Below are 26,270 nucleotides of genomic sequence, written 5' to 3'. Positions count from 1 at the left end.
TTTTTCAGTGGTGAAAAGCGGAAAGCATTTCTTCTAAGATCAGGAAGAAGACAAGGATGTCCACTCTTGCCACTTTTATTCAACATAGTTTTGGCAGTCCTAGCCACAGCAATCAGAAGAAAGAGAAATAAAAGTAATCCAAATTGGAAAAGAAGAAGTAAAATTGTCATTGTTTGCAGATGACATGATGCTATACATAGAAAATCCTAAAGATGCTACCAGAAAACTACTGGAGCTCATCAGTGAATACGGTAAAGTTGCAAGATACAAATAAATACATAGACATCTGTTGCATTTCTATACATTAACAATGAAAAGTCAGAAAGAGAAATTAAGGAAACAATCCCATTTACCATTCCATCAAAAACCATAAAATACCTAGGAGTAAACCTACCTAAGGCGGCAAAAGACCTGTACTCCAAAAACTGTGAGACTCTGAAGAAAGAAATTGAAGAAGACATACACAGATGGAAAGATATACCGTGTTCTTGGATTGAAAGAATCAATATTGTCAAAATGGCCATACTACCCAAGGCAATCTACAGATTCAGTGCAATTCCTATCAAATTACCAATGGCATTTTTCATAGAACTAGAACAAAAAATTTTAAAATTTGTATGAAAGCACAGAATACCCTGAATAGTCAAAACAATCTTGAGAAAGAAAAAGAGCTGGAGGAATCATGCTCCCTGATTTCAGACTATAGTACAAGCTACAGTAATCAAAACAGTATGGTACTGGCACAAAAAGAGAAATATAGATCAGTGGAACAGGATAGAAAGCCCACAAATAAACCCACACACCTATGTTCAGTTAATCTACGACAAAGGAGGCAAGAATATGCAATGGAGAAAAGAGTCTCTTCAATAAGTGGTGCTGTGAAAACTGGACAGCTACATGTAAAAGAATGAAATGAGAACGTTCTCTAACTCTGTACACAAAAATAAACTCAAAATGGATCAAAAACCTAAATGTTAGACTGGATACTATAAAACTCTTAGAGGAAAACATAGGTAGAATACTCTTTGACATAAATTGCAAAAATATCTTTTTGGATCCATCTCCTAGAGTAGTGGAAATAAAGACAAAAACAGATGGGACCTAATTTAACCGCTTTTGCACAGCACAGTAAACCATAAACAAAAAGACAACCCACAGAATAGGCAAAAATATTTGTAAATGATGCGACTGACAATGGATTAATCTCCAAAATATACAAACAGCTCATACAACTCAATATAAAAAAAAAAACCCAATCAGAAAATGGGCAGAAGATCTAAAAAGACATTTCTCCAAAGAAGACGTACAAATGGCCAAAAGGCACATGAAAAGATGCTCAACATCACTAATTATTAGAGAAATGCAAATCAAAACTACAGTGAGGTGCCAACTCAGACCAGTCAGAATGGCCATCATCAAAAGTTCTGTGAACAATAAATGCTGAAGAGGGTGTGGAGAGAAGGGACCCCTCCTACACTATTGGCGGGAATGTAAATTGGTGCAACCACTGTGGAGAACAATATGGAGGTTCCTTGAAAAACTAAATATAGAGGTATCATATGATCTTGCAATTCCAATCCGTGGCATATATCTGGAGAAAAATGTAATTCAAAAAGATACATGCCTCCCAGGCACAGTTATAGAGAACAAACATATGGACACCAAGTGGGGAGAGCAGGGGAGTGTGTGGGATGAATTGGGAGATTGGGATTGCCATATATACATTGCTAATAAGAAAAAAAAATCAAATTGTACACTTTAAATATATGCAGTTTATTGTATGTCAATTGCATCTCAAAGTTCTTAAAGAAAAAAAAAATGATTCATGCCTCCCAGTGTTCACAGCAGCACTCTTTACAGTAGCCAAGACATGGAAGCAACTTAAGTGTCCATCAATAGAGGAATGGATAAAGAAGATGTGCTACATATATTCAATGGAATATTAACCATAAAAAAAGAATGAAATAATGCCATTTGCACCAACATGGATGGAACCAGAGATGATCATACTAAGTGAAGTAAGCCAGACAAAGACAAGTATCATATGATACCACCTATATATGGAATCTAAACAAATGATACAAATGAACTTATTTACAAAACAGAGATAGACTCACAGATTCAGAAAACAAACTTATGGTTATCAAGGGGGGGGGTGTAAATTAGGAGTCTGGGGTTAAAATATACATACCACTATATATAAAATAGATAACCAAAAACGATCTACTGTATAGCACAGGGACTATGCTAAATATCTTATAATAATGTATAGTGGAAGAGAATGTAAAAAAAGAATATTTGTATGTATGTATAATTGAATCACTTTGCTGTACACCTGAAACAAACACAACATTGTAAATTAACTATATTTCAATAAAAAATTTTAAAAAAGATTGCCTTTGTCTTTCATTGTCTATATTGAAGAGACAGTCTACACTCTCACTTGTAGGCAGGAAAAAATTCAGGCTCAGAGAAATAGAGGCTTTCTAATGGTGATGGAAATTATAGCTTACCCTTCATCTCACAAACTACAGTGAATGTAGCCACGTAAACAACTCAAGAAAATGAACAGCATTGTTTAGGATAAAGATTCCACCCCCACCCCACCCCCCAATTCTAAGCAATGAGACTCTTTTATTAAATGAAATCTTATCAATTATTCTAATATATCAATTTTAATAAATATAATATCCATTAAACAGTCAATTTTATAAGCAGATAAAGGCAGAACTTTTTCATTTGAAGTGACACCCCCACCCAGCCCTCCCTGACTTGTCCTCAGATCCCAAAGTGGCTGCTGAGGTATCTACACACACCTAGGGCCCAGTGGTTCACAGTTTGAAAAGTACTAGCTGTAGGATGTAATGACTAGCGAGAGCCAACAAGGTTGAAGTTTCTTCCATATCAACCCATTTTATTTTGTTTCATGCCAAAACTTACAGGCTCTATTAACTTTCTGATATAACGCAGTGTGTACAACCAGTCTTAAAGTATTTTGCTTTTGTTTATTGCAGAATTTGTCAAAAATAGGTAATCTACTCTATACAGATTATAGACCCACCATCCATGAGTACCAAGATTACCTATGGACTGACCATCCTTGGTTAGTCTTCTGCCAGTTTCCTCCTTGAGACCTGCTCACCTGGAGTTCTTGGGTCGGTAGACCCAGCAGAAGCCGGTGGGTTCTGTCCGCCTTCACTGTTCTCCCTGATGTTTAAACTCACCCTGGGAAGGGCGGTATGAGATTGTTGGTAGCTTTTAACTCTTAATGGGAACCTGTATCTGATTTATCTGTTCTGACCCTAGGTTTCTGTTGCTTAGAAAGAGCTTGCCTCTGAGGAACTGGGAGGGTTACACCAGCTGTCCTCCCAGCCATTGGGCAGGTTCTTGTGTTTTGTGAGGTTGAAGTTCATTCTTTCTGATGACAGCTGGGTACCATGAATCCTCACCACCCTGTCCCCCCATGATGATATTCTTCATTAGGCTTATGGTTTTACTGTCACACACCAGGTATGACATCAGCCCAAAACTGGCACTTGCTTGGTTTCATCAGAAGAGATCATTTAAGACCGTTTCTCTAAAATGCAGATCGTAGTCTTTGGCAAAGGAGCTTAAGTCCCATCAATGGAAAAATAAGGAGAAGATGGGCAGAAATTTCCCTCTTCAGTAGTAATCAGGGAAAAAAAACCTTTTTTAAAACTAAAAGATACAATAGTGTTCTTGTGTTTTGGATATTTCGAAAGAGTCTATATTTTTTTGTACAATAAAAATTTTTTTTAACTTGCTAGGAACATTCAAGTAATAGGAGGGAGTATCCGATGAGAAGTAACATTCTCTGTCCCCCCTCCACTGCTCCATGTGCATGTCCCAGGACTAACGCTCCACACCGCCAGCCTCCGCTGTGGGATGGAACAGTGGTCTCAGGTGGTGGACCTGGGACCCGCCAGGCCAGCCTGAAGCAGGGAGGCTGCTCCTGTGCCCAACAGCGCGTGGCTGCCCTGCACTTTTCCATGAGCTCCTGCTTTCAACAGCGCTTGGGCCATGGCCTCCTGTGTTGCAGGGCTCAACCTCTCACCCTCTGTTCCTGGAGTTTGCCTGCACCTTGGATTTGGGTGCTGCACTGTTGTTTTCACTCATACATGATTTCCCTCTGACTGGAGACTCAGTTTGGTGGCTGTTGTTCATTATGTAAGTGGGGGCTGACTACTCAGAGCATTTTCTTTGGCAGTCTGCCTGTATGCCGTGGTCATTACTTAGGCCTTTAATCCGGGCATCTCCCAGACGCCCCTGCTGTCGGAGCGCTCCTAAATTCTTGGGTTATAGTCTGGAGTCTTTGCAGTCACTTAGGCCACCAGTGCCAAACGAGTGTCAATGTTATAAAGTTTCTGTGAGTTTTAATATTACTGAAATCTGAAATCCAGTCATCTCTATTAACTTATAATTTTGCTAATTTGTAGTGTTTAATCCCTAAACCACACAGCACACCAAGATTTGATTTTAATATTCCTTTGCTAAAGACCTCATATTTACTTACTCTTATTAATTTCTTACTTTTTTGACTAGTATTGGCGATCTCATTTTGCCCCGTTCTTCTAAACTTTTATTCAAGGGCTCAGGTTTCTCTTCCATACTCTCAAGAAAATTTCAGAACTAGAAATTTCAGAGATGGCTCCGTCAGACAATAGCTGTCATTTTTGTCAGCCCATCTTACTGAGACCTATACTTAGGCTATACTATACTGTAATGAGAAGAAACCTGCTTTGTTTCACCATATTAGTACAGCATTAGAATGCAGTACTAAAATGTAAGCCCCCTGAAAACACTGTCCTGTCCCTGGTGCTTGGAACAGCATCTGATGCATGGCAGGCATGCCAAAAATATTTGTTGAATGAATGATACTATTTCTGCCATTTTGGCAGTAAGTATATGTAAGCCACACAATCAGTATCTCAGTATTTTGTTACAGTTCCATCGCTAATGAGTTGTTTGATTTTTACTTAAATATCAATCACTTTTAAAATATGACCCTGTTGTCAAGAAAGTAGGATAACTGTTTCTTTCTGTACCTGATTATCTTTGTCGGTTTTTTAATTGAGGTGTATCACATACAATAGACTGCTCTTTTCAGTGCTGGGTTCTTTGAGACCTTCACCACCGTCACAATCAAGATATGGACCAGGTCTGTCACTCCCCCAAATTCCCTTATGTCCTTTGTACTCAGCCTCTTCCCCCCATACCCACCCCAGCCTCAGGCAAGCACTGATCTGGTTTTAGTCCCTATAGTTGGCCTTTTGCAGAATGTCACGTAGATGACATAAATGTGATTCTACGAGACGCAGCCTTTTGAATCGGGCCTTACCACTTAGCATAGTGCCTTTGAACTTCATTCACGTCGCTGTGTAGTTTGTTCCTTTTGTTGCTGAGTTGTCTGCTCTCGTAGGGATGTGCCACTGTTCATCCATTCACCCGTTGGCGGACACTGGAGTGATGAGTAGTTTCTAGAAAGCTTTTGTGTACAGATTTTTGTTTGAACATAATCTTTGATTTCATTGGAGTGAAATCTAGGAAAGGGGTTGCTCAACAGCATTGTCTTGGTTTCAATAATAAATTGGAGATGATACATCTCTTCAAAATTATCCTTTCTAGAACCTTAGTAAACACCACACAATATTGGCGCATTTCTTAGTATGTGGAAAACATCTGATGATTGTTTATTCTGTTTTCAAACAAGATGGAAAACTGTTATACAGAAGTGTGGAGATGGGGATACCTAACAGGTTGAAGTCTCTTCAGTAGGTCTGATTTCCACTTTCAAACCAAAATGGATCTCTCAATGCCACTAGAAAGAACTGGAGTGTTTCAACAAGCAAGAGTCCACTTGTGCTTTCCTACCTAGCTCAGCGATTTACCTTATGGTTTCTTTAAAATTTTGGTTAACTACTTAATGCATTTGATTTCCTGTCTGTACATGAAAGGGCGGCTCACTCTTGGGGTACAAGATCTCTAGACTAGTGTGGTATAAGAATCCCAGGTGGTTCTAAGAGTATCGCTGAAATGTCAGGAAGGAAGGACTTGTTCAGAAACTCAGAGGACTCTTGGGGATAGGGATGGCTGCCAAGGCTCCTCACCTGCTGGGACCATCAGAAAGGAAAGTACTAGAGAGAGAGGGGCCGAGGCGTTAACTCAGAGGCTTTTACTTCCCTAGCAATTGTGTTCAAGTCCAAAGTAAGAGGTAATCCAGAGAATGTGACTTTCTAGCGTAAAGTCTTTAGATCTTTTCCCGAGGAAGAACGCCATGCCCGTGGGTCATCGATATTTAAGGGCCTTAAAACTTTGTACATTTGTATACTGGAGACCACCCATTCTGGGGTTGATCTTATTTTAATATTGATTTATTATGTTACTAGTTAATCAGTGCAGTTGGTTTAGAATTTATGAGTTCCAGAATGGATGCGTCTACCTTGCACTGTCCTTCAAGGCCCTCTCCTGTGGGGCAACTAAAAACTCTTGATTTCTTGTGGTTTCTGCCAAAGATATTTTATGCATTTCCAAGTTAATATATATAAATGTTCTTTTTCTCCCCTTTTTTCATAATGGTGCAATATTCAGCCTTAAAAAAAAGAAAGAACATATACGTACTAATATGAATGATACCCAAGATATAGTTAAAGGGGAAAACCACCGTTTTCCTATTGTTGGAATTTAGGTTGTTTATATTCTTTTGTTATTACAAGCAGTGTTGCAGTGAGTAACTACTGTTCATAAGTCATTTCAGTGTGCAAGTGTCTTTGAGGAAAATTCCTAAAAGTGAAATTGCTGGGCCCAGGTAGTTTGTAAAATGTTTTTGGTGTCGCCTAATGGCCCATACAGGGTTGTGGTGCTCTCAGCGCCCCCAGCAGTGTTGGACAGTGCCTGTTGCCCCTCCCTGCCACGGTGGGATCATAGTTTTTGATCTTTGCTAATCCAATAGGTGGAAAATGGTACTTAGGATAGTTGTAGTGGTCATTTCTCATGTTATCGTTGAGATTGAGCTTTTTTCCTTGGGCTTAGGAGCAGTTTGCTTTTCCTTTTCTGTGAACTGTTTTCATATCATTCAATTTTTCTGTTAGGTTGTTAGGTGGTTTATTTTTTTATTTTTTAGTTCTTAAAATATTAGAGAAGTTAGCCTTTCACCTGTTATATTTTTGTTTGTAAATTTATTTTTATTTATTTATTTTGGCTGTGTTGGGTGTTCATTGCTGCGCCAGCTTTCTCTAGTTGTGGCGAGTGGGGGCTACTTTTCGTTGCAGTGTGTGGGCTTCTCAGTGTGGTGGCTTCTTTTGTTGCGGAGCATGGGCTCTAAGCACACGGGCTTCAGTAGTTGCAGCACTTGGGCTCAATAGTTGTGGCTCATGGACTCTAGAGCGCAGGCTCAGTAGTTGTGGCGCATGGGCTTAGTTGCTCCAAGGCATGAGGGATCTTCCAGGACCAGGGATCGAACCTGTATCCCCTGCATTGGCAGGTGGATTCTTAACCACTGAGCCACCAGGGAAGTCCCTGTCCTGTTATATTAAGTGCAGTATTTCTCCTGTTTATCATTTATATAAGTGATGTTGCTCGTAATGACTTTTATGTAACAAAGTATTTTTGGTTGTATTTGTAGTCATAATTATTATTCAGAGTTTTGAGTCATTCTTAGAAAGGCCTTCCCACTTTCCTATGATAAAAATCCTTCTGTGTGGTTCTAAAATTCTGGGTATTCAATTTTAACATTTAAGTCTTTGATGCATTTAGAACTCTTTACCTATAAAGGTTTGCAGTATGGATCCAACCTAATTTTTTTTTGCCAGTTCTCAGGCTGACACCCTCCCCCCCACCCCATCCCCCCCATCCCCCCCCATCTCTGATTGGTTTTCCAGTATTATTTAGTGAATATTCCAACTTTTCCCTCTGAATTTAAAATGCTTCCTTTATCGTCTATTAAATTCCCATGTATCTGGGTCTACTTTTGGAGTTTCCCTTCTGTTCCATTGATCTTTCAGCCTGTACATGCCCTGCACCACACTTTGTAAGTTATTGAGGTATTATAATATCTCATAGGGCTAGTCCCCCTCATTTCTTCTCATTTCAAAATTTATTTATTATTCCAGGTCAATTTTTAAATCAGCTTGTTTAGTCTGTCTCACCCCAGGCCACCTCTAAAAAAGAAAAAACAATTCTGCTGTTGTTTGCTTTGGATTATGTTACCTTTATAGACTGAAAGTAGACACATTAAAGGTGTGGAAACATGGTATGACTTTCCGTTTGTTTCTTTTGTGCCCTTCAACTATGTCTTAAGTTTTCATCTTCTCAGGGTTTTAGACATTTCCTCTTAAATTGATTTATAATGTTTTAACTTTTTGTTGGTTTTGAAAAGAAAGTATTTTCTTCCAGTGTATCTTCTCACTGATGGTTGTTGTGTACATGTTGCCTTATTGATTTCTGCATATTCATTTTGTACCCAGCTGTCTTCCTCCCTGAAATTCTCTTCATGTTGATAGTTTTCAGTAAATTCTTTTGGGTTATTTCAGGCAGACAATCATGTCATCAAAAATAATGATAATTTCACCTCCATTTCAGTTCATACTTCTTTCTGCAGTTTTATTGCAGTAACTAGTACAGGTAGTACATTAGTAGTGGTGACAGTGGTCATCTGTGTTTTATTCCTGACTTAAATGCAGTGTATCTCATTTCCCATTGAGTTTGATGCTGGCTTCTGGGTAAGGAAATATCCTTCTATTCTTAAAGATGCAAGTTGTTGTATAACAAAGGGAGTCCAACTCGAGGATGGAAGATGCCTTAGAGGACTGGGGCGGGGAGGGTGGGGGGGGACTCGAGGGGGGGGAGTCAAGGAAGAGACGGAATACAGGGATATGTGTATAAAAACAGATGATTGAACTTGGTGTACCCCCAAAAAAATTAAAAAAATAAAAAAACTAAAAGATGCAGATGTAGAGAACGGACTTGAGGACATGGGGTGGAGGGTGAGGGGGAAGCTGGAACATAGTGAGAGAGTAGCATTGACATATATACACTACTAAATGTAAAATAGCTAGCTAGTGGGAAGCTGCTGCATAACACAGAGAGATCAACTTGATGATGGGTGATGACCTAGAGGTGTGGGATACAGAGGATGGGAGGAAGTCATGGGAGGGCGGGGATATGGGGATATATGTATAAATACAGCTGATTTACTTTGTTGTACAGCAAAAACTGGCACAACAGTGTAAAGCAATTATATTCCAATAAAGAGCTTAAAAAAAAAGAAATATCCTTCTATTCTTATTTTACTAAGAATTTTATCAAGAATGGATATTAATTTTAGCAGGTGACTTTTCAGCATCTATGGAGATGGTTGTGTGATTTTTCTCCAGAGGGCTGTTCATAGTGAGTTGTATTAATAGTTTTCCTCAACAGCTGAGCTATCCATACATTCCTGGACAAAATCCCACATAGTTATGATGTAATATTCCTTTAAGTTGCTACTGGGTTGTATTGCTAATATCTTATTTAGGGCTTTTGCATTGGTATTTATAAGTGAGAAAAATCTAGTTTTCTTTGTGTGTGTGTGTGTGTGTTGTGTGTATAGATTTTTGTCTTACTTTGGTGTCATTGTTATATTTGCTTTTTTTTTTAAAGAAATTCTTCACTTTTCTGTGTTTTGGAGTAGTTTAACATTGAAATTTTCTATACGTTACACATCTGGGAATGATCTGTGAAAGTCTCTGGACTTGGTACTTTGGGGGGGCTTATATATAACTTTCTCTAATTTTCCTGTGGTGATTTATTTGCTAAGTTTTCCTGTCTCCTTTGGAGTTGTTTGGGTAAATAATATTTTCCTAGGAAAATAATTCACTTTACCAATTTTTCAAATTTACTTATATGCAATTGAACAATGTGTTCTTTTATTCTTATTTTAATTACTGCTATATCTTGGATATTTTTTATTTCTTGGTTAGATTAATAATTTGCTTTGCTGTTTTTTTTTTTCCTAAAGAAAGACCTGTTGGACAAATGTGGTCAATTTTTGTGACTGTGCCATGGACATTACAGAGTGTATTCTCCGTTCTCAGGGTGTGGAGGTCAGCGTGTTATATATTGAGTTCAGTTAGTTACCCTTATTGAGGTGTAGCTTAGGTGCTTTACATCTTTCCTTCTTTTTGTCCTGTTTTCTGTCATGGCAAGGGGGTACATTAACATTTCCCACAATGGATGTGTTTTACTCAGTCTTTTCCTGTATCCCCTGTGGTTTTTGCTTGAGTGTTGATGCTGTGTTATTTGATCCATGGGTAGTGATGGCGCACGTCTCCCATATGGGCTGTGCCCTTTAGAATCATGCAGTGCTCTGCTTTGTCTGGTGTAATCCCTCCTTCTCAAAACTCAGCCTTGTATGATATTAAGATTACAGCCTGCAATTTATTTCTTACTTTTGCTTCATATACCTTTGCTTATCCATTCTTCTTCAACCTTTCCAAATCCACCCTCAGCCCTGCCGTTTTTAGGTGCCTCTCTTGTACACATAAAGTTGGGTTTTGCTTTGAGATATAATGTGAATGTCTGTTTTTTAATAGGTATTAACTTAGCCCATTATTAGTATGACATATGTTTGGCATTAATTCTGCCATTGTCACTTTGTTATCATTTGTGGGATTATTTTTTAAATAACTTTTAGAACATATCCCTCTGTACAGTCTTATTTTTGTTGCTTTATGTTGTTTGTATGATTTTCTAATAATGTGGAGTTTTATTTGTTATAATTGTTACCCTTACAGCTTTTTTTTTTTTTTTTTTTAATCATTTATTTATCAAGAGAAACTATTCCTTAGCCCAGATATTCATAGTTCATAGTTTCATAGTTCAGGAACACAGGTAAGTGACAAACTTCCATGGAACTCAACCCAAAGAAGTTCTTTATATTCCAAAATCACTTTGCACTCTGAAAGATACCAGCCTTCCTCATCTCCTCAAAATCTTTCATGGAATCATAATTTCTGTAGAAATCTGCATATGCCTTCTTTCTTGGTTCAGCCACAGCAAACTTACACAAAGTTGCAACTCCCAGGGAGACAATGAATGCTCCAACAATATGAAATCGCAGACGCTTGGCCAGAAGGCCACGCATCTGAGGTTTTGTCAAAGAAGTGGAAGCCATGGTAGTTTTTCTCCTTGACAGCTCAACAACAACGTCCTTTCAGACAGATGGAAAAATGGACCACCCTTACAGCTTTTTATTGTACCCTAAATCTGCTCTGTTTTAGGTGTTATTTATTAATTCTCTACTGTGAACAGTGATGAAATTAGTATAGTTCCTCTTCTTTCCTTCTCCCTTCTCTTCTACCAACTGATCTTAGTTATTCACAAATATTACCTTTATTGGTGTTTACCTTCATTAACTTTATCTGTACAACATTATTTGATTTATTAACTTTAAATTGGCACTGTGCAGTAGAACTCTCTGTGATGGTGTGAACGTGCTATTTATCTGCCCTGTCCATTATGATAGCCGCTAGCTGTAATGTAGTTTTCAAGCTACTTGAATTGTAGCTGGTGCGACTGAGGAGCTAAACTTTAAATTTTCCTTAATATTCATTAATATAAATTTAAGTTTAAATAGCCACATATAGCTGGTGGCTACCATATTGAAGCGCATGCTTTTAATGATATATTTCAAACCCCAGCTGTCAAAGGTAAGGAAACCATGTACATTGTACTACCTCCCACTTTCTTGCCCCCTTACTCTCCCAACTGGTGTTATTTAAGTAGTTTCTGCATTGTCAGGACTTGTATTTTGCATTCTGCTCTCTCACCGTAATCATCACGTCTCTTTGTCTTATTTTCACAGTGAAATGGATTCAGTCCTCACAGTTGGTTCTTTTGATGCAGTGTTTCTCACCATCCCTTGAAGAGTCATAGTTCACTATCTAATCAATTACTCAAGAAGGCTTTTTAAAGCCTTTTTAAAACAGTGATCCTTGGAGTTTTGTTTGCTTATTTTTGCACATTTATAACTTCTTTTATGCGTGTGTGACTGTTTAGGTAGGTATAAAATTCTAGGATCATCACACTTTGTTTCCTCGAGCATTGTAATGAGTATTGCTGTACTTTCATTTCGAATTGTATTTTGCTGTGAAGAAATCTGCTTTTCCCCCTCTTGTGAATTTTCTTTTCCTTGACTCCTAAAGGATTTTTTCTTTTTTTAAGTAAAACAGTTTTACTAGAGTATGTCTTTTTCTTAACCATTCCTAATCGATTTGCTCTTTCAATGTTTAAAAATTACATCAGCAAATATTTGTTGTGTTCCATTATATTAGTTTTCTTATTTGGGAACTTTATTTTGCATATGTTGGCTATTCCTTGTGGTCTCTTGTGTTTATCTTTTTCTCCAGTGATTCTTCTTAATTCTTTCTCAAATTTTCACACGATTTGTTTGAATTTTCTCACTTCTGTGCTGTATGTATTTTGAGTCCCTTTCAATTTCACCTCCTTTTCTGTGATGGTTTTGTGTTATTTTTTCCCCTCCACTTCCTTTCTGAGCTTTTCTTATATTTTTTGTCTCTTTCTGTTGCCTCACTATCTCATCATCCCTGAGCTCTCATAGCTCTGTCTTGTGTACATCCCTCATAGAAGCACTTGCATCACTGCAGTTACAAATTCATGGTGAAGTGCCTGTTCACAGTTTCCATCTGCTTGATGGTGCTGGTTTTTTGTTTTTTTGTTTTCTTTTCTGGTGGGTGGCCATTTATTCATTCAGTAAACATTGAGTGCCTACTCTTGTATCACTCTACCCTTGTGGAGTTTATGTTCCAGGAGTACAGATGATAAGTAAAATAGATAAGCACTTATGGAGTGTTTTAAAAGGTGACAAGTGCTCCAGAACAAAGTCAGGGAGGGGGGATAAGTGAGTGTTGGAAAGGGTGTAGCGCAGTTTTAATAGGAGTGGTCAGGGGACGCCTCACGAAAATGCTGTCATTTGATCACTGACTTGACAGAGAGGAGAGAGTGAGTGTGAGAGAAAAAATCCATGGCACTCCTTGAAGATGGTAAGGAAGACTTTATTTGGGGTGAACTGTTGCAACTGATGTAGGGAGCCCTGCAGTGGGGGAAAGAGGCTTGACTCTGACTACAATGTAGACAAGTGGGAATTATTGCCAAGGAGCGGGGGGGGGGGGGGGGGGGGGGGGGTCAATGGATGGAAAATTACTGAGAGGAAACATCAGGAGGGTAAAGGGGATAAACCAGCTCACAGGGTTCTTGCTGAAGGCAGGCCAGTTGCATCAGACACCCCCCAGGGGTAGGAGAGGTGGAGATCGAGGAACCTGGTCAGCTATTGAGGGTGATGGATATAGAGGATGGTTAAACTGACTTAGCAGAATTCTTGCTACAACTGCACAATGCAGAGAGGAACACGGAAATCAAAAGTTGAGACCTAGTTGAAAAAGAGCTCAAGGAAAGCTGAATAGAGTTTGGTCCCAGAGAGAAGCTTTGTCATGAGCCATGTGGGTCCTGGAGGAAGCCTCCAGGTGGGGAGGAGTGTGTGCAAAGCCCTGAGGCTGGACCATACAAGCCTGTTAAAGGAATCGTGAGGGGGCTGGATGGTGCAGTGGGGTGACTGAGGGGGAAGGTTTAGAGATGAGGTCACACAGGTTCGGGGTGGGCAGGGCATAGAAATGACAGCCTTTACCCTGTGGAGTTCCTTTATGTAGAAGAGCCACATAGTCTGTCCTTTGTGTATTTATTATTTGCCACTTGGACTTCTGTCCCTCCCTCCTGCTCTCCTTCCCTCCTCCCTCATTTTTAAGTCTATTCCGTGTCCCGAGCACCTCTGCTGGTTCTCTCAGTGTTTCCTTCTTGTAGGAGATAATGTATTCCTAGACGGTGCGGGCTGAAGTTGGATGTGTGGGTTTCCTTAACCTTTACCCCCACCCCCCACATGTGAAAAGCAGCTGGGGGGAGGGGGGTCCCTCACAGCTCCGGCCTCCTGCCGGGGGCATGTTTGGAGGCTTCCTCCCAGGTGCCCCCACCTTCCAGAAGCCTCTTCCCGCAGCCGTGAGCCTCACTTCGGCTTTTGACCGCATGGCCCCTGCTCAGTCTTCACTCCTATTTCACGGCATTTAACTGTCTCCTTCCTTCACCAGAAATGGCCTTTGTGGTTTTGTGTCTTGTTCTTTCGGATGATTTCCAGGATTGGATGGGGGGGATGCTGACTCGACAGCGTCCTCAAACCCAGAGCCCTAATTATGGGTTTGGCATTTAATTCCAGAGAACAAAGAAGAAAAGAGTTGTGGAGTTTGCTAGCGGCCTCTTACCTTTAGAGAAGACAACGTTAGAAGCCACAGCCTCTTAGCACCCTGGGGACAGACTCGGTGGTGGCTTCTGCAGAGAAAGCCAGTGGCCGGGAAACTGGGGAGACCCAGAGCCTGTGGGCGCCACCTCCCTGCCTCATCTTCAGGTTTCTGTTTGGAGCCAGGATTCCAGGCTTCCCTCTGGACTTGACTCCTCCGGGCAGAGCCTGGAGCCCACTTGCCGCGAGCTGGGTGCTGGTGCTGCCCAGGATGCATCGCCCTGCCCAGGGCCCGGCTTCTCCGGATGCTGCTGGGAGCCGCAGCGTCTGCTGGTCCCCCCGAGGGCCACATGGAGGGCCAGGGCGCCGGGATCTGTCGCCTCGTGTCTGCTACATGCACACAAGTGAGGGGCCTGCATCTCTCTCTCATCTGTGTTTCTTAACCTTTCTCGGGCAAGGGCCTCCTTGGCGACATGACAAACGCCATGGCTCTTCTTCCCCCAGATCAGCACACATTGTACATCGTTTCCGGGGTTTGTTGTCATCCTTACATCCAGGAGTGGCCCCGCCTTTGCTATCATGGCCCTCAGTGAGGGACCGCCCTTCTTTTCTCCCTGTTGAACCTTCCAGACAGAAGTTTGAGCCGGAGGTTCTTGGTGAGGTCTTGGGTTCTCCTTAATTTCCATTATACAGGTTATTCTCTCTTCCTTCACCAGGATTAACCAAGAATTGTCCGGTACACCTAAAACAGATACAGTGTTGTGTGTTGCTTATATCTCAGTTAAAAAAAAAAAGTGTGTTTTCTTCTTACCATGGGCCTTGACTCTTTGTTGAAATATCTGTTTTAAAATTCTTGGCACCTTGGGCTGTATGTACTTGGACTAATTCTGTATCATTCTTATGTTGGTAGGAATTGAATGGACCTGTATATTGTTAGAGTGCCTAATTTATCTGCAAATATTGTATTAATTTGGTATTCTCTCTGCTGTATTTCCTAGTTGAAATCAAAGAATGACAAAAGAAACATAAAATATTTACTCTGCTAATTTCCAAGATACTTCCTTGCTTCTTCCTTCTTACGCCATAGGGATTAAGGAAGGAAACAGATCTATTGATGTGATTATATCGTGGCATTCAGTGGTCAACCCAGATCCTGTTCCCATGAGATTAACTGAACACGTTTTGATTAAATAGAAGCAGAACCAAGTGCTATTGTGTTGTCTAATTGATAAAGTTCATAAAATTGTTTTGTCTGATTTTAATTCTGGAGCATACTCGTCAAGTATATTTTTAAAACTATACTAGTGGATTTAAACTCTTAAAAATTAGGTTTTTATTTCATTTAGGTTGTACAAAAATTAATAGAGTTAATTTTAATTAAATTTAAAAGTTAAATTATATTTCAGAAGTTTTCATTTAGATTCACTTATGAGCTTCTTATGTTAAGAACAAAAGAGTTCTTACCCCTTGAATTCTGCTTAAACTGGAGCTGAGAGTGTTTGTTCTAATTTAGACTTCAGGGCTTTGGGATGGGGAGTGGGAAATAAAACTGAAACACTCAGCATATTTAAGGGACGTAGAATATTCCCCGCTCCCCAAATTCCACATAATGTGAGAACTTAGTGAAGTTTTTTCATCAGATGACTACAGGAAATAAAAGGTAAACAGATTTAAACGCTAGTAGGACAGATTTTTTTAATGCTTTAATCTGCAGGGCCATTTTTAATTTTTGCTGTTTTTCTTTCTTTGTCAACAGTTTTCTGCCATCACATTACCATTTGACAACAGTCATGTAGTGCTTCTCAAGGTCATTTCAGAAACGCGTTGTTTTGAATTTATTGTGGATTCTCTTTGGTTGGGGCCAGTTAATCTCCTCAACTCCCTGCTCCACACTAACCCCGCCACCCTCCACAAGTTGAGATCATCAGGTCCACAGTGACGGGAAGGAATGTAGTTAGTGGCCATATTCTGTGACTCAGTTATTATTACTTCCAGAGAAGTAAATGGGTGGTCTGTAGTGAAGTCTTTTTTAAATGGTTTATGAGCCAGGGAAGTCTGGGCTTGGCCGTCCACCAGCTCGTGAAGGAGGACAGAGGGACCCGGGGGTGGGGCGTGAGGGGGTGGCTGAGGGAAAGGGCTGTGTGGCCATCTGGTGTTATACCCACAACCTCCAGGCCCACCTGCGGGTCTCTCTGGGCAGGGGATGCCCAGCCAGCAGTCGTGCTCAATTATACATGCATCTGACAGCGTGTAGTCATCTTAGTCGGTCAGCATTATGGAGAAAGAACCTAAAGGAAAGGGTCTTACTGTCATATTCCTTCTGAGGAGTTCATCATACACGCTCCTGTGTGATGTGGCTCTGGATCTGCCGTCCCCCCAGGCCCTTCTCGTTGCCTTTTTGAAATCAGACAGCGGGCATGAAGATGTGTCTGGAAGGTGGTGATGGGATGCCCGTCCTCGCCCACTCCCCTGGCACCCCCCCAGAGCCGACCCTTCCCCATCCTGGCATCCAGGCGTCTGGTCTGTGATAAGCACTCAGTGAGTGTCTGCACCTTTGAACGAATTGAAGCTTATGGAGGCTGACTTTGCTAGTAAACCAGGTGGATGAAAGAACCGTGCTAACGTGTCAGGTGGCTGTCTCCCCGCCCCGCCAGGAAATACTCTCAGGGGTGGTGGTCGTATCTGGGAAGGATTCGGTCCAGCACCAGGGAGTCTCCTTGACGGTGGAAGGAACTGTGAACCTCCAACTCAGCGCCAAGAGTGTGGGTGTGTTCGAAGCCTTCTATAATTCTGTGAAGGTAAGAATGCTTGCGTTGCATGTTTCTAGTTCTCTTCTCAGATGTTTGGGGTGGTTTGCACTTGCTGTCTGGCTTCAGTGTTATTCGTCATTATTTTGCAAGGAATGGTGGTAGTCATGCTTTTACTACTTACGAATCAAACTGAAAAAATGTTCAGGTGTTTTGATTTTGAATATATTCTGTTATTAAAGTCTGCTTGTTTTTATTCCCATTAGATAGGATTAGGGGAGCTGTAGGGGGACTAATTTCAGCCCTTAAAGAGGCCAGTGTGCTCTGAGAAGCTGCGCCTGGGCCTCCTGGCACTTACCTTCCTAAAACAGAACTCTGATTTTAGCTGTTATTTTAATCCAGCTGCTGTTGGGTCTGGCATTCAGGTAAGATACAGGTGGAGCCATTCTTTTCTGTCCCTTAAAGATCTGTGTTCTAGAATGTGAACTCTTTTTTTCTATACTTTTATTCAGTAGTTTCCTTTTCCTGAAGGACATATTAACTCTTTAAGTTTTGAGGGGGAAAGAGTTAAGAGGAAAGAAAGGCTCATTAAGAGTATTCAGATTCAGGGCCTTCCCAGGTTTTTCCACAGTTTTCTTATTTTCCTCCATCAGCACTTAGAGACTCACTTCAAAAGTTGTGGATTTTCTCAGAGCGATTGTAAACCAAGGCTTAGAGTACCTTAACTAAGTAAGGTGTAACACGTGCCTTTCAGGCAGGTTCCGAGTGTGAGTCAGTCTCCTTCCCAGGGCCCAGCTGAGGAGGCCTGCACGGGTGCCCAGGGCTGCATGAGGGCCCTGCTCCTCACCAAGTGCCTTGCGCGTCTACTTCACTCTGAAGATGGGGGTGCCCACCAGAAGGGCTGTTAGGACAGTAAACTGAGATATTCGGGGATAAGAGAGGGAAGTATATCGATTTACTTCCTACCGTGCACCAAACACCTAAGCATCCAGTCTTGCACACGAACCAAAGACTTGGGCCAACTCACTGCTAACACGACACCACAATGCCCAAGGCACCAGGATGATAGCAGCCAAGGGCTGGGGTCTGTAGTCTCAGGAGATTATTTAATAGACACAGTAACGTGAAGGTGCATCAGGAGTGTGTATTGATGAACCGAGTTGGTTTTCTTTACAGCCCATCCAGATTATCAACAGTACCATCGAAATGGTGAAGCCAGGAAAATTTCCCAGTGGCAAAACAGAAATTCCTTTTGAGTTTCCTCTGCACATGAAGGGTAACAAAGTTCTGTACGAGACTTACCATGGTGTGTTCGTCAACATTCAGGTGAGCATATCCTCATCCCATGCAGTTGACTTCACAACTTTTCTTCTGCAAAGCAGCTTGATCTTTCTTTCACTGAAAGTTCATAGATGGACCCAAGAATTTCATACTGTTTTTATCACTGAGCCCCCACCATGTGTACTCTGTATTGATTTCTCATTTTGCCCTGCAGAACATATTTTAAGTATGACCATTATCTTTGATGAGGGTCCCTGAGGACCCATGCTGTAGCTTCTTTTCAAAAGTCCCGTAGTTTCTTTGGGGCTCTATTCAGCCACACTGACACTGTAAGGGGTGCTTTTATTGTTGGTAATAGATAAGCCCTCACTTCTCTCTGGCACCCGCACTAACTGGTCTGTTTTACACGTATAAATATCTCTTTGTTTCATACCCAAAGGCTACCGCTCAGACATAGGCTTGTATTCTTTATTGAAGAAACCTTGTAAGTGAGGGGAAGTGGATTTATGACTTCCCGTCTACCTCAGCTGGTCCAGGATGTCTTTTACAGTCCCTATTGTTGTCTCAGGCGCAGTTTGGAGTCATGACTCAGAGCAAGAGAAAGAGAGCCTTTCCTTTATTCAGTGGAAAGAAAGGTACTTTTGTGATAGCAGCCTTGCAGCAGTTCCCCTGCTGGATGAGACAAAAGTGTTTTGTCTTACGTGTGTGCAAGAGGGCTGGCAGTTAGGAAATTTTTTGATTTATTAATTTTTAGCTGATAATTTGGTCTTGGTAGAGACCATGCCCCTGCTTAAAATATAGCACTTTTAAAATAAAAGTCCTCCAAACACTCGTGAGAGTTTAACCAAAGGTTTGTCTGTATGTGAGTTTTATGAATTGCCTAAAAGATCGGTCCAGAAGAAACTCATGTAATATGATGTACTCTGTTGCAATAAATTCCTTTCTGTAAAGAAAAACTTTTCTAGTCCTTTGTTATCAGTGCACCTGTTTCAGGCAATAAATACACTGAAGGCTTTTGGGCAGCTCATAAGAAGTAACAGTAAAGTGTCTAGATTCAAAGGAAGCGCCTTGCATAGACATACAGATTGCTGCTGTAGAGACCCAAGTCCTCTGATCAGCTTTTTAGGTTGGGAATACTTTCACCATGAAACAAAGTAAATGAAAACTGCCTTTTTACTTTTTAGCAAGACTGAAAATATCTCAAACGTTGCATTTTCAAAATTATTTTTATTCTCTTGCCAGAGTGAGATTCAACCTTCTTCACCCACATAATAGTTCTTTGATGCTGTTTATTTAATAATAGAAGCATATGTTCATTAGAATAACATCATAGAATAACATCACTTCTTGCTTGTCACTTTCTTTTCCTGTGTTTATCATTCTTGTTAAAAGATTAATTTGTTTAAAATAAAATTGGAAATCTCATTGTTTTCCAAATATTGCCAAGAAAGGCGTACAGATATACATAAAAAACTTGGGTTCCTGTGTAGCTGTGTGTAAGTTGGAAACTAGTTAAAATACAGAAGGAGAGTTAACATTTGGTTAATTCTTTAGTAGGGTAAATAGTTACCCCGGCCCCCTTTATTTTGGTCATCGGATTTTACTACTTTGAAGGGTAACCTCAGAATGCTACAATGTGGAATTCTGCACTCACCAAATATCTCATAAATTTCTGAAAACATAGAGATGTCTTCTCAACCTCACATTTATAAGAGCTTGTCACCCTCACACTTATCACCTAGACTCAACATTTATTAGGATTTTGCCACCTTTGTTTCATCTGTATTTATTTTTTTCTGAATCATTTTAAAGTTAGTTACAGAATCTTGACACTTCATGTCAAAATACTTCAATATCTGTCACCAAAAAATAGTGACATTCTTCTACATAACCCCAGTTAATATTTTCACACTTAACAGACTGAACAAAAATTCTCCAGTATCATCGAACTCCCAGCTTTTACTCAAATTGTCTTTGCTTTTTTTGAGAAATATACTTCTTGAGAGAAACTAGTATTATGCCTTCTTGATCTCTTTTTCATTCTTCAGTTCACTCATTCACTCAGTGTCTAGATAGGTCTCTTTCCAGCCTCCTTGTTGGACAGTGGAGCAGGTGTCACCCAGAGAAGCGGTGACCACTGTGGTTACACGGGGTGTCTCCTCCTCAGTGCCATTGCCTGTTGCCTTCCCCTGAAGATTCTCAGGTGCCTGACTTGGGACAGAAAGTGTTCTTGTTGAGCCCTAATAGCATCTTTCTTTCTCAAATTATATGGGTGCGAAGACATTTTACACTTATTTATAGAATTGTGTTGTAGTAACGTAATGTAAAAATAGTAAAAATCGTAAGACAGAATAAAGGATTTAAATGCAGCCAGTATTAAATTGCCAACCTTGCAGGGGCTGGTTTCCTTTAACTTCTTAGAAAGAGGGCTTGATCGTACTTGCTCTGATTCTTCTTCTCAGCCATGTTGCATCCATTTCTCATCTTCATTAGTAGATAGAGCATACAGGAAGCTGTCAGTCTTTCTAGTCGTCCTCTGGGCAACCACTTTTTTTTTTAAAGTTGTTTAAATCACAGGGAAGCTTTAGTATGTTTGTTCTACTCTTACGGCCGTACTAGCAAGGTTTTATAGTATAACACAGAATGCAGCAGTAACAACATGTCTGCTGAAATTGTATATTCAGAATTAAATGACGGAGATGCCAGTCGTCCTTGTTCACAGTGAAAATATCCTTTGTAGAAGGAGTCTGCTTTCAATCTGTTGACACGCGTCTTCTTTCCTCCTTCCTGTCTGTGCTGTGTTAACTGACAGTTGAAAAAGATCGACTCTTGCACCTCCTCTTGGCGCCCTGCGCAAGTCTGACCCTCCTGACCCCCTCTGACCTCCTGTAGCTCATACCATGTAAATCACTCCTTAGTAAATAGGAAAGATCATGACAGAGTGAAAGGATCCAGGGCTTTGCAGCAGACAGATCTGGGCTTGAGTTACAGTATTGCGTAAAGATTCAGAGTGTGGGTTTTGGCAACAGGCAGGTGTAAATTCAGATCCCACCTCTGTGACCCTAAGCAGCCTTCACGACCTATCCGCCTGGGGGGTCGATGAGGTCTTGGTGTGAAGTACTTAGCCTAGTGCCCCGCATATACAACACGCCAAGTAAATATTTGCTGAATAATTAAGTAAATGAATTAATGATGACTGTCTTTATATTATGTCAACAATTCTTACATTTGTATTGTTAGAGCTAATTGAGAAAGTACATGTAAAAGAACTTAACGCGGGACTTCCCTGGCCGTCCAGTGGTTAGGACTCTGTGCTTCCACTGCAGAGGGATCGCTGGTCGGGGAAAGTCTGCACGCCGCATGGTGTGGCCAAAAATAAATAAATAAATAAACTTAAAAAAAAACAACACAAAACACACAATTCCTAAAACATAACATCAGTGTTTTCCTCTTTTTGCCATCTTTCTCCCCTCCCCCACTTATCACCAGCTGCTATATATTACCAGGTATTGCATTCACACTTAAAAACCTTTAGTGATCAAAAATTGGTGTGTGTTATTCACACTGCTTTGTTTGCAAGTTGTAGAAATCCAGCTCAAATTGTCTTAGCCAAAAAAGGGTTATCGGATCATGGAGCTTGCAATTGCAGGGGACCGTCTAGGCCAGGGCAGACACCAGTCAGCCCCCAGCTCAGCGTTCTTGGGGGCCCAGCTGGCTGCCAGCAGGCGGCTGCAGGCTTACCACCTCCTGGCTTGGCAGCCCCAGCAGAAAGGATTCTTGCCTGTGGCCCAGCAGCAGGCCTGCCTTTCTGGTCACGTCTACACCCAGGTGGGGTGGGGGGATGTCAGCCCTGCCCAAACCTCAGACTGAAAATGACGAAAGGACGTTCCCATTGGGAAAAGGATCAGGGAGATCAGGCAAGCCCGTTGTGGACAGCGTGCGGGCTGTGCAGGAAAAAGACATACACACATGGGCACGCATGCACGCACGCATATGTATATTATACACACAGACGTAACATACGTGGGTGTGATAGAGCCCTCGCTGAGCTTGTGTGGTCGGGGAGACCGGATTGAACTCTCGATAGTGTGTGTGTGTGTGTGTGTGTGTACACTCTATCATGTATATATATGTATATGTATGTATGTGTATACACACGTGTATATATATACACAAAGGCCCTTGCAGACAAGGGATGATTTTTTTTAATGTTTTAATCTCCGAGGAGTACCTTAAATACATAGTAGCTTCTTGTTTAACCTGGATAGATTAGTGTAATAATTGTAGCTTCTTGATTCAGCTGTGCATGTGGTTCCAGTTCTACAAATTATTGTTAATGTTTTTCCTGGATGGTTAAAACAACAGCTAACTTTATTTAAACATGTTATGTGATTATTTGGTGTAAGATTAAAACAGTGCTCATGCTGTAGAATTCTGTTACCAAACAGTCTCTCATGGACGGGGACGGGAAGGAACAGTCTCAGGTCAAGCCGAGGTTTCAGCTCAGGGCCCAGCTCGCGGTGGGCTCCACCCCGGGGTGGGGAGGACAGGGCCCGCTGCAGCAGGCACACTGGTGGTGGCTGCTTCTGAAGGATGGCACAGGGACAGCAGAGAAATTGAATATGGCCAAGTTCAAAGCAAGCGTGATTCTCCGTTCCTTTCCTGTCCACGTCCCTCTGCTCGCAGGATACACCTGTGCTGGCACATGGGGGAGGCCCGAGAGGAAGAGTGGCTGAGTGGGGTGAGCGGGCGCTGACTGCCGGGGGAGCTGGCAGGTGGATGCGTGGGGCTTCCTTACATGCTTCTCTTTACGTTTGCGTGCGTTTAAATTTTCCAATATGGCAAGTTTGAAAGGACTCTCCCCTCATTCCTCCTGAGGTTAAGACACGAAGTGCTCGTTTGCGATGCCCTGGAGTCCTGAGCTCAGGACTCTGAGCGTTGCCACTGGCCTCGCTGCCCCTCCCCACGCGGGGCACAGCTCTGCTCCTGCTCCGGCGAGCCAGGGAGCACAAGTTGGGGGCGACCCGCGTCTCCCACGTTGGCCTGTGAAGTCTAGGTGCTGTCCAGGGGTTTCCAGTCCTGTTGCCTCTGTTTTCTCGCCCTTACTACAAAGCAGCTGCCGTCTTACCCAGAGCCGCTACGTGCCAGGCCCTGGCTCATTGCGCGGGACCTCACTGGGTCCTCACTGAGTAGTGTTAGCGCCCTCATCTTCCGGAGCAGGGAGCCGAAGCTCAGAGGAGTTGTGTTACTTGTCTGGGCTCACACAGGAAGGCTGATGACCGGGTTTGAGCTAGCTTCTGCTCCTGCGGGCCTGCTCTGCCTCTCTGGTCTTTCCCTGTATGACAGGTAGGACTCGTCACCTATGTTCCGGGGGTCCAGCTACAGGATGGCCATGGGAATGGGCTGAGGAATAACCTTGAAGTGTTTTTTAATGGAAATGTTGTTTTGAACATTAACTCCCTCTGTTATGTGTATTTATTTCATATAACATTAATTGAACAGTTTCCCTAAAATATGTTGACTGACTTGTCTATTTGTATGTAATTCCAACATGAAAGCGAACCATCTAAAAGGATGTCTTCTCCTCTGCCTTTCCTCCAGTACACCCTGCGCTGTGACATGAGGCGGTCCCTGCTGGCCAAGGACTTGACCAAGACCTGTGAATTCATCGTTCACTCTGCTGTAAGCTGCCCTTGGGGACTCTGGGCTCAGTAAGAGGAATCTTCTGTGGGGTCTTGGACTGCACCCCACTTACAAGCAATAAGTCAGCCTGGTAGTGTTTCGCGGATGCTGGGGAGAGACCTGGGACTCCTGGGTCAGAGACAGGGGCTTGCGTTCTCAGCCTGCACAGCAGGAACATCAGGGATGCTCAGGCCGGGGTGGGGAGCCTCTCCTGACACCTTCTGCTAGTACTCTGCAGTGACAGTGTCCTTACCCTCTCCCGCTGCTGCAGGTGACACGTAGTGGCAGGTACCCATTCCCACAGCCCTGGATTCCTGGTGTCCCAGCCTCTCCAGGTCCTTTGGGGCAGGGCCTTTTACACTATTATGAAATGTCCATGGGTATCTTTTAGTGATGATTAAGTAAAAATGTAAGACAAATTTCTTGTGCATAAGATTGGTGATATCACTGATGTCCTTGCCTTATTTTTGTAGCTTTTTAGGGCTTCCAATACTTGCAGTTTCCCACTTTATAAATTTTTGATAATCTTAGTGTTAAATGTTCCTTTTAGTGCTACAATGTCTTGTGTAAAATATGATGAAAATATTTGTCGTTTTTGGCAGTTATTTGATTTAGGTGGATATTTTCCTCTCTTCCATTGAGGGTTTTAAAATTGAAACCAAAAAAAAATTTTTTTTTCATGTAGATTATTACCTAAAAAAGTTGCATGCCGTTTTATGTCTTAAATAAAAAGTCTCCAACATTGTGAAGAAGAGTGAGTGCAAATGCAGCCCCCCCAGAGCTGGGCCCCCAGCCCCCGGCCCACTCTTAGGCCCGCTCCGGCTTCCTCCCTGCTCCCGGGGGTTCACCCACACTCGGCCTTCAGGAGTCATGGTCTTTGTGAAGATTTCACCAGAAGCAAACCACACTGTGACCTGTAGTTGACAACAAGTTAAATATTCCTTTCTCTGCTGTGAGGAGGAGTCTATTCACTAAAGAATATGGTTGTGAACCTACTAGTGAAGAGAATATATTCAGGAAGAATATTTCCTAGAACAAGCTTTCGGTGAGTGAGTAAACTGGGCAAGTTGGTCGGTGCCCTTGCTCCTCATGGCTCCCCTGCCATCTGGGCGTCAGTGGCCTTTTGGCCCGAGCCCATGAGTAAAAGACACTGGGCAGGCCCAGTGAAGCTTGGCTGTACTGATGGGTTCCGCACTCACGTAATGCAGAGATGATCATTGTTAACTATTACAGTAACATTTATAGTCGATTATGTCATAGGTGTGATTCTTCCCGGTAGACAGCTGTACAGCTGCGTGGCTGACAGCACCGGTCTTGGAGCCAGGCTGCCTGGGTTGGAATCTCAGCTCTGCCCCGTACTTGAGCACCCGTTTGAGCCCTCTGTGCCTCTCTGTCCTCATCTGTGAAGTGGGACCAGGACCACTAACAGCACTGCCCAGGGTCATGGTGCCTATTCAGTGGTACATCATATACGCTTTTATTCTCAGAGACAGGTTCATAATAAATATCTCCCAGCAATACTGCTCTGTTTTTAAATTCTGGACCTGAAAGGGACCTTAGAAGGAACTAAGAAGCCTGTCCCCTCATCTTATAGATGAGAAAACTGAGTCACGGGGAAGAAGATCTTGGACAGAATACAACCTTGTTTCTTGGCAGAACTGTGTTTAGAACCCAGGCATCCTGCCTCTTACTACCAGGGTCTGCCTTGTGGCTCCTTAAACGGGGAAGGACAAGTTTGACCTGTGGAACTCTCTACTGATTTTGATTTTCCCTCCTGTTTTAGCCTCAGAAGGGGAAACTGACTCCGAGTCCTGTGGACTTCACTATAACACCTGAAACCTTACAGAACGTCAAAGAGGTAATGTGCTCCTTACACGCCAGTGCCTGGGAGACCTTCTTAGTAACTGGATCCCTCTGAGAGACTGTGGCCCACTGGTTCTTTATTTGGCTATCAAGTCATCAGCAAGAGGAAATGTACCTGGAATAGTCTGTATTTTCAGTTTTGATTTCTTTTTAAATTCAGTAACTACTTAGAAGACGGATGGTTTTTAAAAGAGTGAGGGTATATGTTTAAAATTTTTTAGTGTCTTCTTCCAGTTTTGTTGCATTGTGGTCAGAGACCCTCTCCCCTGAGCCACAGGGCCCCCACTGCCTGTCACGGGGGCCGCACCCCCTTGTTCTCAGCTGGGCCACTGGTCGCTTGTCTTCTGTGGATGTGGCTTTTCCTGCCCACCCTCACCCTGCATTCTGCTCCCTGGACC

General features: G+C 42.1%; 1 protein-coding gene across 4 annotated transcripts in view; it reads left to right on the top strand.

Annotated features, from left to right (window-relative positions):
• VPS26C (VPS26 endosomal protein sorting factor C) overlaps positions 1-26,270 on the top strand; it is a 47,934-nt gene that overhangs the window by 10,834 nt on the left and 10,830 nt on the right. Inside the window, exons 2-7 of one of the 4 annotated variants that reach the window (XM_057696319.1) lie at positions 16,056-16,106; positions 16,680-16,837; positions 16,954-17,097; positions 18,223-18,372; positions 23,929-24,009; positions 25,793-25,867. In XM_057696319.1, the coding sequence (XP_057552302.1) occupies positions 16,742-16,837; positions 16,954-17,097; positions 18,223-18,372; positions 23,929-24,009; positions 25,793-25,867 (546 nt within the window). In that variant the 5' untranslated portion in view covers positions 16,056-16,106; positions 16,680-16,741. The remainder of the gene's footprint in view (positions 1-16,055; positions 16,107-16,679; positions 16,838-16,953; positions 17,098-18,222; positions 18,373-23,928; positions 24,010-25,792; positions 25,868-26,270) is intronic. The other 3 variants (XM_057696318.1, XM_057696320.1, XM_057696321.1) reach the window with 3 other exon arrangements.

This window comes from Hippopotamus amphibius, chromosome 10 (genome assembly GCF_030028045.1).
Source record: "Hippopotamus amphibius kiboko isolate mHipAmp2 chromosome 10, mHipAmp2.hap2, whole genome shotgun sequence".
NCBI classification, from domain to species: domain Eukaryota; kingdom Metazoa; phylum Chordata; class Mammalia; order Artiodactyla; family Hippopotamidae; genus Hippopotamus; species Hippopotamus amphibius.
This window is presented reverse-complemented; position numbering and strand designations above follow the sequence as displayed.